Raw genomic sequence first — 17028 nt, 5'->3', positions numbered from 1 at the left:
ATAAAAGAAATGAACAGTTTTATCAGGACATTCAAAAAGAAGAGTCAGGAGGTTTAAAAGATTTTGATTATGTATCTGTTAAGGCAGCCATTCTTACCTAAGAGTTGTAACTACTTTGTTTCCTTATATGGATTTTGGTTGGTTTGTTTGTTTTTAGGATTATTTGGAGTACTTGTTTTTAACCATTCCTATTGTCCTAGTTAAGGCTTACCGTTATATAAAATAAAAAGTAAAAGCACTACTGATTTTGCCTTTAAAAAAATTAGAGATAAACTGTACCATGCTTCTTTAAAATCAAATTAAGTATTCATTGTACTATCACAAAGATCTCCCTAATTTCTCAAAGGCAAAAATTTGTGTCTTATCCCTATACAATAAGCACATTCTTGTGTGGAGCAGTAAGGTCAATAAATATTTGTTGAATGAAATGAATCATATTGTAATATTCCTGAAAATGTAAGCCTTTATTTATGTATGACCAACTGGACTTTATAATCTTCAGAATATAAAGCTAGACATTTTTTTTTACCAATTTATTTACTTTTTCTCTAGACAAGTATTTTAAGAAATTAATTTTTAAGTACTTTTTTAAGCAAAGAGCTTCTTTTGTCCTCAAGTAATTAATGGAATGCTTCTGCCAGCACTTGCAAATTATACCTATTTTAGTCCTTAAGAGGAAATTCTACATCTAAGAGAAATAACAAGGCACAGTAGACAAAATGACTGATACACAGCTTAAAACCTTTGCTCTGTTCCGTAAACTCGTTAGGAAGGACTTGGAAATTTTCTTTATTGCCTTACATCATTTTTCCTAGTTATAAAATCAGAAGTGGTGATGAATGAGTAAAATAATGTTATCATTTTATCAGATGGTATTGTGACTCAGTAAAAATAATCACGTTACTGTAACAAAGTTATGTCGATTGTTTACTACCAAGGAATTGCTTTCGTCTCTACATATAAACGGGTCCTTTTCTGAATATACCCTTTGTGCCTTCACTAAATCACTTAATCCTCACAAAATAACTTCATTTTGTCTTTTTTAAAGTAATAATCTGAAGTAAATAAAATGTCAAAAAATCCAGGAGCAATTTAGCATAGTTTTATTTTTAGAGCATAAAAATGGAACTGCCTTCACTCCATCCAGCATTCTGCCAGGCTTCCGTAGACGCAAATGCAAATTACAAACCTTTAACTTTCCTCAGTCAAAGCAACTCTTTTCTTCTGAGTTCTCTCAAGTTGACCTGCCAGACTGTCCTTCCATGTCAGGTTCTATCTTCCCCGGTTGGCGTTTGTTGCACCTACATTCTTTGTACAACTGAGTGTTTAGAGGGACTCAAAACAGCCTTTGGAATTTACCTACTTCCATACAGTATAGAGACATCAGGAAGAAAGAAATGATGGTCTTTAACACTTAAATAGCAAATACATTTATATATTTTAAAGTTTATCTTACTTTATATAACCAGCTAACATTTTTCATATATTTTATCTCGTTTGATCTTCACCATTACCTTACAAAAAGAGTATGCAAATGTTATTTTTCATCATTTAATCAGTCAAAATCAAGAACTAGACTGTCAACTAAGTCTTAGGGTCCCAAATTCAGGGATCTTTCCATTATAAGCTGCATGATGTAAATGCCCCTTCTAAGGAATTCACTTCTATGTTTCCATTAGATGGTTTTTAGGCCCTGGAGTACTTCTAGCTAAGGAAACTAATTTAGGCTGTCAAATTTATTTAATCATCACCACATGATACTGATTTAATGAGGTTTCAATTTCATGTCAAATGATCTATTAAAAAATCGATCATACATAGCCAGAGTATTTTTTTATTTAGACTCAACTTGATCATTGCATAAATAAACTAGAATTGAATCAGTGAATACCATATACTTGTGTTATTCATATTTAACTGCATTAACCCATTAAATATATTGGCAAAAATGTATTAATTTTTACTGTTTGTCGTAGTGATCTAATTCTTTATTTGTTGTAACAGCTAAATATTATCTTCCTGGTGATCACATTGTGCAAAATGGTGAAGCACTCAAACACATTGAAACCAGATTCTAGCAGGTTGGAAAACATTAAGTAAGTATTTCGTATTTTAATTTTGCTGCTTGACAAACTAAGTGAAAGGTATTCTCCACAGGGAATACATGAATACCATCTTTCACCTGTAGAAATTATTCAGAATGAAATTTTACTGATCAAGGTTGAGTCTCACTGTTACCATGTCACAGACATTGGTCAAAAATTAGGTAATAATTTCTGTCTTGATCTAAAGCCAGGAAATTGTTTCAGTGGCGTTGTGGAAATTCCATATCACTGTAGCAATTTCATTTGAATTTAAAATGCAATTCAATATGATGTTCCTGTTTGCATGACTGATATGATTATATTAAGTTTGTTTTGTTAAATGACTTTTTGATTTATTAAGGATTCTGAGCAGTTTCTACTTCTAATCCTGTTTTCCTAAGAGAATTTACTCCATTACTATTGTTAACTTGGAGATTGTCTGTTGTTTTCATGATAATTAAATAAATGTTTACTTTATTTCAATGTTGAAAAAAACTGCAATATCCTATCGATGGAAAAAATGTTATCTAATTAACAAAAAATTGATAGCTGTTGATTCATTAAGTCGTCTTATAAAAGCATTTTCAGAGTAATTTTTTAAAATGTGAGTTAACTTAAAATTTGAGGAGGTATTGTTCAAGTTGGTTATAATGGGATATGGAAAATATTTTTAATGTTAAAAATGGCAGATCTATAGTAAGGGTAATTTTTTTTAAATTAGATAAAGTTTTAGATAGGTTAGTGCCAGCTTCATTGCATGTTGCATGGTAAGAGAGAGAGCTAATCTTTAGCATCTCTCTCTTTTCTTCCTTTTCCTCTTTCTGTCTTCTCATCTACACCAGTAATTACCGTGTTTGTGATGGCTACTATAATACGGACTTACCTGGGTAAGGTAGAACCCTACATTAACAAATTTATGGCATGATTTATATTTTTTACAAATCCGTCAATATCATGAATTGCCCTTAATTTTTATAATTATTTTGGAATATCTTATTTGCTAGAATATTTTAAACTATAATATGCCTTTATTTTTTAATTGCTTGCCTCTGCATTTTGACTTTCTTAATTTTGACTAATTTTATAAAATATATAAATGCTTTCTTATTACTTTCTATTTTAATTCTGTCTAATAATTTTGTTTCTCTTTTCTGCTTATAATGCTTTCTAGCTATGAAGATAATAAGCCATTTATCAAGTAAGATCATTAGTTAGACATGGAATGCACTGACTTTAAATCCTCTCATTCCGTCCTATTTTCTACAGTTCCTTTCTCCTTAAGCTATTCATGATGAAATCTCTCCCAAATTATTTTATTTTGAAGTTGTTCTCATGTTTTTGTCTCATTTCAGCTAGGCTTCTTCATGCTTCAGTTATAAAACCTTAGGTTCACCTAAGATTAGTTTCTTAGAATCTGAAGTTTAGGTGTTAAGTGATTATCTGCCATTTAACCTTTCTGTATGTGTCACATTATTCAGTGTCTTGAGTGCACCACAGGAATAAAAATATAGGAGTAAACTAATTAAGGACTCCTTAATTTCTTTTACCAAAATGCACATAAAAGACAATAAAGTCACGGGGGATGTTTTACACCTTGTATTTTAATATAGTTTTCATACCTTGTTTATTCTGAGTAAGAAAAGGTCATACCTGCTGTTGCTGTTTTCACTGGAGACTGCAGTACTAAATGCTATTGTTCTTTCTTTAATCAATGAAAGGTTAAAGCCAAAATGCTGTTGAATTTGAATGTGGACATAAAGTCAACTGCTACTACTGATATGTTAATATTTAAGTGTGATGTGTGTTGTTCTCTCATTGAACCTGTTAATGAAATGCACTTTATTTTTTCAGGTCTTGGGTGCTTGGTGCTTTCGCTCTTCTGTGTCTTCTTGGCCTAACCTGGTCATTTGGGTTGCTTTTTATTAATGAGGAGACTATTGTGATGGCTTATCTCTTCACCATCTTTAATGCTTTCCAGGGAGTGTTCATTTTCATCTTTCACTGTGCTCTCCAAAAGAAAGTAAGTGAAAACACTTAGAGGCTCTGCTTAACTTGTTCTTTGATTTGAAAATAATGCATATAATAGGGAAGGTTTTAAGTTACAACTGGAATATTATTAATAGCATTATATTTTAATCATAAATTAATTGTAATGAAAGTCAGGAAGCTCAGGCTTCACATGTAAAATGTGTCAATACCAATCATCTCTTGAATGTCAATTTGGGAATATTATAAACTAGATACTTATGTTAAGATTTCTTCTTTGGAGTCTACAAAAATGCTTTGTGCAAAGGGTATACAAGAAAAATAAAAAGTTAAATAATCTTGTCCTTTGCTCAGTAAAAGGAATGCAGTGGTTCAAAACAAAATTGAGTATAAGGATAAATGGTCTAAATTTTAAAAGCACAAGATATACAAAAAAATGAATATCAATGTTGTCTTCTGAGTAATTTTGAAAGATCTTAAAACCCAGCAATTTCATATCTCATATCTTATTATTTTGTCCTGATTTAATGTTAAGTGGAGTCAGCAAAACTGATTCAAAAATTAAAGTTGAAGGTGAAAAATTTTAATCTATTACAAGAAGATGTTAAACCTAAGAGGATAGCTTAGCTACCATTTAAGTTTAAAATGTCTATGCCTATCACCAGGTATCATCCTTTCCCTGTCTGCATATCTAATGTAGTCTTTTTATTCTGTTATTCCTAGTTGGTCACTAAACTGAACAGAGAAATAGAGTTGTGAAAGTGAAAACTATTATGTTTTCAGTCCTGACAAGATGATAGTGTTGTTACTTCCATCAGTTCTGAATAAGCTATAATTGTGAGATAATGACAGTGGAATGTGCAATACTGACAAATATAATGTACATTCACAGCAATATAGGCATTAGGCAAAACCAACACCGGAGGGTATTATTTGGATAAAATACCATTTTGATTGCCGTTGTCTTGGTTATATAGGATTTCAGAGCAGTTAATAGCCATTAAGTGTGCCGAAATTTTTTGTGAGGTATCATGTATTATTTAATAACACTGAACCTTAACTTTCTAAACATTATACAGGTATAACCTTGTAATTACTTTGGTTTTTATATATTTTCTGCATAGATGAGCATTTTATATACATGCAGATAATCACATAGTCATACCTTCTGTCAAATGTTTTTGACAAAGCATAAACTTAGCAGAAAAAGGATGAGGTCATCATTATTTCCTCATAGAGTTTGTATATTAATTTTACAGAGATTTTGCTATGCTTTTTAATTAACAATTACATTTTAAAATCATTGTGTTATATTTCTTTTGAACAAGTTCTACTTAGTCTTGGATATGTCCTATTGGGTGCTGCCAGGATGAATTGTTAAGAATATAAGATGATTTAGTTAAAATCATGGTTCTAACTGCTTGAGTGAGCATATTTAGGCAGAGAAAATGCTTTGAAAATTCAACCCCATTGTTATTTGTTCTAATAGATACAATTAAATAAAGCTAAGAGGATGAAAATTCAAGTGCACTTAGATTTAAAAGGTCATTAGTGACTTTAATTCTCTAATTTCCCAAGGAATAAGTGTCAAAGTTTTGGCCTTTGCAGGCAGATATTGAGCATAGAAATGGGGGGTGGGGCGGGGAGGGGGAAGCCTTTGAGTGTTTTTTGTAACCTACTAGAAAAAATAATTTCTTATGCAGCCTCTCCTTCTTCTGTCTTGTAATTTCAAAGTCTGGCTCTTAGCCTCAATGAAACCTGTTTCTATGCCAGTAAAGCTACACAGAATCCAGAACTCTCCCCCACTCCTCCCAATTCTTGACCACCTAAGTGGGGCCCTATTATTTAGCAGTTGTTTGGACCTCACTTTTTAAAGTTTCAACTTTCTTTTAGGCCTGACAACTTTTCTATCTATTCATATGTCCAAGCTTCAGGGGAAAAGGGAAATTACATGGGTACCTCATTAATGTGAATGGAAATTGCTTAAATAGTTCCCTTGTGTGCTAATAAAGTGAATAGGCATCTTAGACTCTCTACACTAAATGTTAGAGCTAGACACGTCAGAAAATGAAGAAAACATTCCATCCTAATTAATGGCATATGTATCAAAGGACTTTTTTTCCTTTATTCTTGTGCCAAAGTCTTTCATTATAAAGAGGTCACCTGCAACACCATGCAATCTAGTAAAAGAAGTTTATGTACTGACCTACCTAAGAGGACACGAAGCACATAAACCTTAAATGACTGAATTACAAGTGGTTAAATGTAATTAAGCAAGGAAAATACTAAATTTTTTATCTTATTTTCTTAGCATGAAATAGAAAATTGGGTTTACTAAGGCTGTAGCTGGAATAAGGCTTTTAAGATATTACCATTGTATTAATAAATAACATTTGCATAATGAAAACAGGGTATAAAGCATTTCTACATTTGGTATCACCCTTTAAAGATCCTACTAGCCAGTCTAGTGGACAGAGGTGTTTTTCTGATTACCATTTCACCAGTTTCAATTGAACTTGACTTTGTAATCTCCACGGAAAAGTGTTAGTGGGACTTCTTGTCTTGTCTGCTCATTTAATTAGAGAGAGAGAGAGAGGAGCAAGTATATTTATATTAATCCCTTGGTCTTGTGGTTATTTAATGCAGGTACGAAAAGAATATGGCAAGTGCTTCAGACACTCGTATTGCTGTGGCGGCCTCCCAACTGAAAGCCCTCACAGTTCAGTGAAGGCGTCCACCACCAGAACCAGTGCTCGGTATTCCTCTGGCACACAGGTAACAAAGAGTTTGACAGCATCTTTAATTAATCTTCTTTATGGAAAGCCTTCTGAGACATGTTCTTTTCAGATGTACTAATTGTCTCCTCATTATAATGATCTAGGTAGCAAATACTTGCCTTCTTAGTATTTTGGTTTTAATTTCTTCCTAAGTATTTCTTCAAGGTGTTTCTTTAAGTGTAAACATCCTTTTTTGAGAGGTATACTTTTTTAAGAAGTATGTCATAATCATTAGATATCCTAAGCTCACATAGCACAGGACTCAGTAGGCATTCAGTAAACATTCGTTGACTAACTAGCCATCTCCACTTTAAAAAAAGACAATAAGTGAACACTCTTTTTAAGATTGGAATATTAAATACTCCTTAGTAGAGAAGCAACAGAGGAATATAGACTTCCTTAGTTCTAGAACAGAATCAACACACATTTTTTTTAAAAAAGGTCAAAAGATAATTCTGCACAGATTGTTTAGGGTACATCTCTGTGTGTCTTTAATGTAAGGTAAGCTTGGGAAAACTAACATAACATATGTCTTGCTATTTTATGTTAATAGAGTCGTATAAGAAGGATGTGGAATGACACTGTGAGAAAACAATCTGAATCTTCTTTTATCTCAGGTGACATCAATAGCACTTCAACACTTAATCAAGGTCAGTTACTAGGAAAATTTGAGTTTACAATTTAAATTTTGTGCCTTTTGCCAATTTGCAATAATTCTAGAGAAAATGCTGAATTTTCCTCTCAAATCGGTTTATATCACAAGCTCTTAAACCTGTTGAGTCATCTTTTATCCTTTATTAAAGTACATATAAATTCTTTTTATTCAATAATGTAATGCAAAAAGAATGATTTCAAATACCACGTTAAGAGAGTGAGGCTGGAAAAAGTAATTTCTGAGAGCATGCTTTGCCTCAGATTAAAATGTTTTCCTAGTGAATACAGATTTATTCTTTCTAAACGTACATTTATGAAAGTTTTCTTCTTAAAACATTAGTATAATTAGAATAACTACTATTCACATTAAACAGTGCCAGTTTTGCAGTGAAAATTCTTATTTGTAAAATTCTTCTGTTTTTACGTTTCTTTCAAAAAGTAAAAAGTAAATGTCAAAACATTTATACTAACTCTTCATAAACAAATAATTAAACTACATGAGAATTTACAAAGTAATTTTTATATTTGAATTGTTATTATTTAATGTATCTACAATCATAGCCTTAAACTTATCACATAATCGATATAATTCCAACTTAAAATAATATGGCAAATAAAATAATTTAGCCAGATAAGGGCACAAGTACATGTACAGACACATATTCCTGAGTACAAGTTTAGTAAATTTCAATTTATTTTGAAAAAAATCATATATTATTGGATATATTCTTGGAAAGGTAATTTATCCAGGTAATTTCAGTTTTGATGTACTGTTTTGTAATATAATATGTTACATTTTATCACAATGTAGTATGAAAGCCATTCTTCATTGTTGACATTGTTCTGATGAGATTCTGGTTTAAAATGAAAAAAAGCACATGTATGGCATCAAAACCAACTTGAATTTTAAAATATTTTTAGCCAAATTACATTAGCTATGCAAAACGCATGTTTGATAAGTATTGAAAGGTTTGTAATTTGTCAATTAGAATGAGTGAAATGTGTGTTTATTCCATTGCTCTGATGTTTTACCTAATTCTGTTAAGATGACTATCAAAAAGGAAATGAATTATTCAGTGATTCATTTTTGAAACCTGGCAAATAAGATTACAGAAGGAGAATTCTTGTTGTATAGAATTTGTGAATGGTCTAATAATTCATTATACACAGTCTCTTTTTTCCCCTCAGCATGTGTGCTCTTGCATTTACTAAGAGAAGCTTGGTGCAATGTGTCATACTTTTTACCTGTTTGTGAAAGTTGTTTTTCCTCCTGCTTGTATCAGAGTTGGTATTAACACCGATGTTTTCATGAGGGATAATCCCACACCTGTAAATTCTGAAAGTTTGAGATTCCCTCTTCTGGGCCTCAGTGGTTAGGTTTTTAATATTAAGCAGTAACATCTTGAAACATAATGTTGATCTCTGTGCATTTAATTGCCATTTTTGTTTAACAGTGATTTTGTATAAATTAGTAAATGTCATCCTCAGCAGGTGTTTACTTGGGGGACTTAGAAAGCACCTGTGAATTGCTGAAATTTAACTTCCCTCTTCCCTTTCTCCTTCAAATTAGTAGTTCAAATACAGTCAGAAAATTTCAGCAGATTTTCCATTGCCAACTTATCCACTACCCTTGATGAATACGAAAAGTACTTTACTGCAACTGCAACACTAAAATAAGAGAACTGATGTATTTTTTTCTGTTTCTTTGCTTTAGGAATGACTGGCAATTACCTACTAACAAACCCTCTTCTTCGACCCCACGGCACTAACAACCCCTATAACACATTGCTCGCTGAAACAGTTGTATGTAATGCCCCTTCAGCTCCTGTGTTTAACTCACCAGGTGTGCTTATCCTTACGAATACAACTACCTTTCTTTGCTGCTAAACAGAACTCTGATCTTTGCCCTCTTTCTAAAACACTCAAGTTGCCATATACTTACTATTACATCCTTAATTTCTCAGTTAAAAAGCATTATGGTATTGCCCGTGCCAGGCTTCTAAAACTGCACTATATTATAGTAAAAATTCAGTCATGATAGTATTTACCAATAATTATCCATGTTTTTGACACAGGTGGCATAAATCTTAATATATTATTACAGGACTGACATCACATGGTCTGAGAGCCCATCTTCAAGATTTATATCATTTAGAGGTATCCTATCTATGTAATATACTATTCAGTTGACTCTAAAGCTTGCTGACGGAGTTTGCTTCTGGCATGACTTAGCTAATAATTTGGATGCCTAGGTATAGAAAACTACCTCCAGCATTATCAATGTAACCAAACTATAGTATAGTGCAGCTTTATGGTAGTTTTTCTTTCTTCTTAAAAAACTTTAAGAATAAAGTTAATATTAGTCAGTTTATACCTATAGTTTTTTATTGGGGGAGGGGGAGAGATTGTCACTAACCCATCCTGTATTTTACTGTATTTTCTAATAGCTTATTTATTTAAAATATATATATATATATATTTAATATTAACAGAATTCTCAAGAGTTTGGTGCAAGTTATTGCATAATTACAGTTAGCATATAATCTTTATTTGTGATTGATATTTGCCACTAAATTAAACACAGAACTTCGTTTCCGTTTTGTTTTTTTTTTCTTGACATTCTTTTTTAACGTAACTGCAGCTTCTCTTTTCATTCTCTTGTTTTTCTTACTTTCCTTATGCTTTCCTCTAGCAACCTACAGAGAGACAAGTATGGGAGTAAAACTTAACTTTGCCTATCAAATGTAAATTTTTTCAGCATGATTTTTAACCGGCACAATTAAAACATAACTAGCAGTCATGAAGTAGACTCAGCGGGCAAGTGGTTCACAATTTGCAACTCAAATGTTTCCAAATTCAAACAGTACATCTATACGTACTGCCTTTTGTCAGTAATAGAGGTCTGTAGCAAATGCTGTCCATACTTAAGTACATGCAATGCTGAAATAATTTGCTCTTTAAAGCCTGAGGTACTGTCAACCAGAATGCTTAATAATTGACTTATCATTTCTGCATTCCCACAGTAATCTTGCTACAGGCTGTGGAAAGTCTTCCAGTGAATTACCTGAACTTGGGCAGAAAAAGTTGCCTCTTCAAAACCAGCCAAAGATGTGCTTAAATCTGCAGTATATCATAGAAAACACCTTTTGGATGACCCAGTATATATTTTTATATTTATTAAACAACAATAAAAAGAAAAATGACAAGGTCAAACCTCAACAGAGGAAACAAATGCTAGCAACTGATCCCCGTGTCACTTATAATTTAAAACATCAAATGTTTCCTAGTAGTAGATCTTCTAAAGTTTGTGGCACATATATAAATTTATAAAGCTGGAGATTTGTGTCAACGAGGCTAAAGGAAGCCGTGCAAAGAACTATCGTAACTTCGTTTTGTTAAACATGCCTTGGAGCATGATACAAATCGAATTGTCAGCTTTTCAAATGTAGAAGTTGGATCAGAATTTTTTAAATAAGATGAGTCAATAATAAATATGACCCCCCCCATTTTCTCATTTTCTGCTAATGATAATTAATTGAGCATTTATTAGGTATTTATTGGTCATGACATTGAGTTTTCTAGGATAATCTGCAGCTTTAAGAGTGGAGTGAGCACTAAAAAGGGAAATTTCCTATTGTTTCAAAGAATTAATTTTTTTCCTAAACTCCTCCAAGCCTTGCATACAATGCAGCAGCCTCACAGTGGTCAGTCTCATTTCAATAACATCATTTCATTCTTTTTTTTTCCAGACCTATCTGTAGACAAGTGATTTTTTTTCTCTAGGATTTTGAGAACGAATAACCTAACTTTCCATGGTACAGACCATTTAATTTTCTCTAAAACCTTTTTTTTTCCATCTGCCTGAGAAGCACTGTGATGTCTTAGTTTACATGTTTATGTGTCTGTAGAAAAATACAACTCTGATTCAAAGAGAGCATGTTACCATATTTTTTTTCCTCCTGAACCTCTTTTCATATCTTCAGCAGACGTATCCAATCTTTCATTCCTTTAGAAATAAAAATATATTAGCCAAGGCTGACACCCTTTTCCCATTCCACAGTTGATATTTATTCTTGGTTTAATTTCTGTGACCCATACTTAAGAAATCTCCTAACATTTCTGCGTTTAACCTCCACGCCCATGGTGTCTGTGGGCCAGTCTCGTACAGTAGACTCTGCTGGTTCATTCGGTGCTGTCACTGTGACTGATGCAGACTGCAGGGCTGCAGGCAAACTTTGACCAATAGGAGCCTGGGGCCATTGCTGTTAGACTATTAGTACCAAATAAAAGTTCAAAATAATAAGAAATATTCAATGAAAAAGTAAAAGGCTGCTATTGCTGGTAATCTAATTTGTTGAACCCTTGCTCTGACTAAGTTGCTGAGAAGCTTAGAAATTCTTCATCATGTTACAATAAATCATTTTACTTTCTTTTATATATCAGCTACTCTTAGGCCAGATAGCCTGAGCAGACAGACATGATGTGAGTTGTCCAAAGTGAGTCATTCCACCTGCTGTCTATCGTGTTGTTGGATGGTGCTTGTGGGCCCCTGGTCCAGTCAGTATGAGAGACGGCTGTCTTTGTTTAACATAATTCTTTGTGTCTGTCCATTTTTTCATTCTTTTTTTCACTTCATCTCCAGAAAAAGGAAATGTTAGAATGTTGTTTAAAGAGTTGCTTGCCAGTTATGTGGGTTTATGTTGTACATTTGCCTTCAGTTTTTGTATGTGACTTATTCCTTTTTAATTTAGTGTTGTTTAGGACAAATTCTGTTAATTTTATTTTTATAAACCATAGTCTCGTACTTTAAAATGTAAATGTCACTAATGAATTGCTTTGCATTAACTATGCAAGGGCATGGAGTGAAGTCTTTATAAGAGTGTCAGAGATTTGACCAAAAATCAATTCATAACTACTGTCTCCCCGAAATTGATAAAGCAACATTCTCTATACCATCTTCCCTCCCTGGAAAACAGTATTATTCTTTCACACTTGTTCCTGTTATCTAAGGGGTTGCAACTGTTGACAGTTGGGAATGCAGGAAAGCCTGGCACTTTCCAAGTGTTAGCTTTCAAATACAACTTTGTCCTGAACGACATTAAAAAGTTTTGTACAAAAAAGTAAAGATTCTTGAGGAAGGAACAGAGGCAGTAACCGAGCCCCTTCCTTTTCTGTTTCAGGACATTCACTGAACAATGCCAGGGATACAAGTGCCATGGATACTCTACCGCTAAATGGTAATTTCAACAACAGCTACTCACTACGCAAGGGGGACTATAATGACGGCGTGCAAGTCGTGGACTGTGGACTAAGTCTGAATGATGCCGCGTTTGAGAAAATGATCATTTCAGAATTAGTGCACAACAACCTACGGGGCAGCAGCAAGGCTCACAACCTCGAGCTCACACTACCAGTCAAGCCTGTGATTGGAGGGAGTAGCAGCGAAGATGACGCTATTGTGGCAGATGCTTCGTCTTTAATGCACAGCGACAACCCAGGGCTGGAGCTCCATCACAAAGAACTCGAGGCGCCGCTCATTCCTCAGCGGACTCACTCCCTTCTGTACCAACCCCAGAAGAAAGCGAAGCCCGAGGGGACTGACAGCTACGTCTCCCAGCTGACAGCCGAGGCCGAGGACCACCTACAGTCCCCCAACAGAGACTCTCTTTACACAAGCATGCCCAACCTTAGAGACTCTCCGTATCAGGAGAGCAGCCCCGACATGGAAGAAGACCTGTCTCCATCCAGGAGGAGTGAGAATGAAGACATTTACTATAAGAGCATGCCAAACCTTGGAGCTGGCCATCAGCTTCAGATGTGCTACCAGATCAGCAGGGGCAATAGTGACGGCTACATAATCCCCATTAACAAAGAAGGGTGTATTCCAGAAGGAGATGTCAGAGAAGGACAAATGCAGCTGGTGACAAGTCTTTAATAGTGCAGCTAAGGAATTCCAGCAGCCCCATGCAAGTGTCAGTAAATAAAGACAGGCTCCGTTGGCCTGATACAGCTCCCTCCCTCAGACTCTGCTTGAAGAGATGGCTCTGTTGACCTGTGGTTCTCCAGTGTAAAAAAGATGACTGAACCTTGCAGTTCTGTGAATTTTTATAAAACATACAAAAACTTTGTATATACACAGAGTATACTAAAATGAATTATTTGTTACAAAGAAAAGAGATGCCAACCAGGTATTTTAAGATTCTGCTGCTGTTTAGAGAAATTGTGAAACAAGCGAAACAACACTTTCCAGCCATTTTACTGCAGCAGTTTGTGAACTAAATTTGTAAATATGGCTGCACCATTTTTGTAGGCCTGCATTGTATTATATACAAGACGTAGGCTTTAAAATCCTGTGGGACAAATTTACTGTACCTTACTGTTCCTGACAAGACTTGGAAAAGCAGGAGAGATATTCTGCATCAGTTTGCAGTTAACTGCAAACCTTTTACATTAAGGCAAAGATTGAAAACATGTTTAACCACTAGCAATCAAGCCACAGGCCTTATTTCATATGTTTCCTCAACTGTACAATGACCTATTCAAAAATGGCTAAAGAAATTATATTTTGTTCTATTGCTAGGGTAAAATAAATACATTTGTGTCCAACTGAAATATAATTGTCATTAAAATAATTTTAAAGAGTTTGGAGAAAATATTGTGTAAAGCTCTTGGTTGCACATATGTTATCTTACACTTTGTCATTGTAAGTTCTACCCATTTTCACTTATTTTCCACTGTATACAGTGTTCTGCTTTGACAAGTTAGTCCTTATTCTTACATTTAAATTTCTTATGGCCAAAAGAACGTGTTTTATGGGGAAAAAAACTCTTTGAAGCCAGTTATGCCATGCCTTGCACAAATGTGGTGAAATCTAGAAAAGATTGTTTGTCACCCCTCTGTTTGTTCTTGAACAGGGGGCAAAGAGGGCACTGGGCACTTCTCACAAACTTTCTAGTGAACAAAAGGTGCCTATTCTTTTTTAAAAAATAAAATAAAACATAAATATTACTCTTCCATATTCCTTCTGCCTATATTTAGTAATTAATTTATTTTATGATAAAGTTCTAGTGAAATGTAAATTGTTTCAGCAAAATTCTGCTTTTCTTTTCATCCCTTTGTGTAAACCTGTTAATAATGAACCCATCACTAATATCCAGTGTAAAGTTTAACACGGTTTGACAGTAAATAAATGTGAATTTTTTCAAGTAGCTAACGTGCACTTTTATGTATGATACGTAATTGGCTTTAACACACCGGTCGTTTGCCACCCTGCTCCCCTTGGGTATACTAGGTTCCTTCACAATATAACCCACGGATATGCAAAAGAATACAGTTCAGCTGCCTGATGGTTCTATATCCTGAAAAGAATATATTTGTATTCTAATTACCATTACCTATGCACAAAATCTGGCAGATAGGTTTCAATAGGGAAATATACTGAAAGTATTTGTGTCTGTTGCATTGCAACAGAGCCAAAACAAATAAAAATGAAAAAAAGAAGACGTGTTGGAAATCTCAAGTCAAATTTGGGCATCGTTAAAAAAAAACTGACTTTTCAGCAGTATTGAGAAGCAAATCCTAAAACATACTTTTACACTTTGAGGATTATAAGTATCCCTATAGGCAGCTGCGAATGACAATGTTTGTTATCATGGAAAGGTTCAAAAATCATATAATTGAATCTCAACACGCAGATTTTCTCCTGTCTACATCATCAGCATTTATACCAAATTCCTCTAAAGCTTACTGGTTCTCTCAAGGGCTTCCACCACATTAGAAATCACTTTATTTCATGTGGACACACTTAGCCTATTTAAAAAGAGTAATAAGAAAAACATTTAAAAGTATATTTCTCTAAATGTGGATGCAGTAAGGTAGACACTATGTAATAAAATATTATCAATATTTAATAGGGTGACAATGGAGGAGTGTAATCACATATAGTTAATACCTAACAAGTTGGAAATTGACTATAAGAAGTTATATTAATATTCAAACAGATTTAACAATCCTCTGAGAAGGGTATTCATACTTCCTTGGGTAAAATTCTGCAGGAATTTACAAAACTTTATTTACTAGAAGGGGGCATTATATAGTCAAGCATTTTCATTTTCTATTATGTTATATTTTTTGCTGTCCAACCCTGAAACTCTACAATGTTGTGTGATCTGTACTTCCTAGTATACAGGCTAACTAGGGTTAGGCTGGTTCAGTGATGAATTGCCCAAAAAAAAAAAAAAAAAAAGGCAACATTGATTGTTCAATTTGTGGCATTTCTTTCTCTTGAGGCTGTTCTTAAAACTGGTATGATGTGAACAAGTGCAGAAGTACCTAGTACCTAAATGGTTAATGTTCTCTTCAGAATAGGTAATTTACAAGTCTTCACATTAGAGAATACAATTTGGAAGCTATCGTTCATCTTTGCCACCGAAAGAAGAATTGCTTTTAAAACGGATTTCTTTTTAAAAACATATAAATGTTGCCTTAAATTCTATCCAGGATTCCTCCTAGTACAGATAATTTCTTAGGTTTAAAATTATTAATCTATTGACTAATGCATTACTCTATTTATTAGCCCAGTAGTTTCTTTGAGTCTGTCCAGACTTCACTTGGATATGCAATTTCCACCTTCTTAATTGTTTCTCTTTGTAATAATCACAACCGTGACTTTTTATAAAGTCACATTATTATACCTTATCTCAGGGACAGTTAGTCAACAGGTCTATTAATAATAAGGGGTGGTTGTTTCCATTTATTTTAGATGCAGCTTGATAAATGTTAGTCCAGATTGATCTCTTTTATTTTAAAATATAGGCTTGTGTTTGTTCTATTCACCAATAGAAAAAATTATAGCTTATACATCTGTATATATTCATCTTACAGGCTTTTAAAATCATTTATGTGGAAGAGAATCCATTAAAATCCATAAATTGCTTAAATATGTCATCAGCTCAACTCATCCACATTCATTTGAGCGTAGTTATATATAATATTTTAACCAGAAAAACAACAGCAACAATTATTTGATGGAAAATCAGTCACTGTCCTTTCCCCCAAAAGAAGTATTATGCACAAGTTCACTGCCCAATATCAAAAGAAAAGTTCATGTGTACTTGTTACAGGGTGTATTCAGGATGCTTGCTTTAAGTATTTATTTAAATGAGAAAAGAAAATATGTAATTTTCCATCAATTCAACTTTTTTTTTTTTTTCATCAATTCAACTTTGAACCTTCTTAAAACTGACCTTTAAGATGTTCTCGTGGGATAGAGTGTTTTGTAAAAAACTTTAACTCAGTAAAATTTTTATTGTGGCTATACCCTTCTAAGTAGAAAAACTTGAAAGAATGCATACAAGTTGAATTTCTGAAATGAAAGCAGCTCTTCATAGTTTATTGATACTGAAATTTTTTTTAAAGACAGTAATCCCTGAGTGTTTTACAAATAAAATTTAGTACCAAGAGTTCACATGATCCTATGTTCCACATATTTTTCTTTCCATGAAATTGTTGCATTAACTCTCAAATGT

The 17028-nt window shown here is 33.5% G+C and overlaps 1 protein-coding gene across 22 annotated transcripts in view; it reads left to right on the top strand.

Annotated features, from left to right (window-relative positions):
• ADGRL2 (adhesion G protein-coupled receptor L2) overlaps positions 1-14709 on the top strand; it is a 273498-nt gene extending 258789 nt beyond the window's left edge. For 10 of the 22 annotated variants that reach the window (XM_082418824.1, XM_082418844.1, XM_082418845.1 and 7 more), the window contains 6 exons: positions 2005-2096; positions 3936-4104; positions 6717-6845; positions 7401-7497; positions 9216-9344; positions 12682-14709. In XM_082418824.1, the coding sequence (XP_082274950.1) occupies positions 2005-2096; positions 3936-4104; positions 6717-6845; positions 7401-7497; positions 9216-9344; positions 12682-13436 (1371 nt within the window). In that variant the 3' untranslated portion in view covers positions 13437-14709. Of the gene's footprint in view, positions 1-2004; positions 2097-3935; positions 4105-6716; positions 6846-7400; positions 7498-9215; positions 9345-9576; positions 9659-11944; positions 11998-12681 lie in introns of all 22 variants that reach the window. The other 12 variants (XM_082418826.1, XM_082418827.1, XM_082418828.1 and 9 more) reach the window with 5 other exon arrangements.
• Positions 14710-17028: the final 2319 nt, after the last annotated feature.

The sequence above is a fragment of the Balaenoptera physalus genome, assembly GCF_965194825.1.
Source record: "Balaenoptera physalus genome assembly, chromosome: 1".
NCBI classification, from domain to species: domain Eukaryota; kingdom Metazoa; phylum Chordata; class Mammalia; order Artiodactyla; family Balaenopteridae; genus Balaenoptera; species Balaenoptera physalus.
This window is presented reverse-complemented; position numbering and strand designations above follow the sequence as displayed.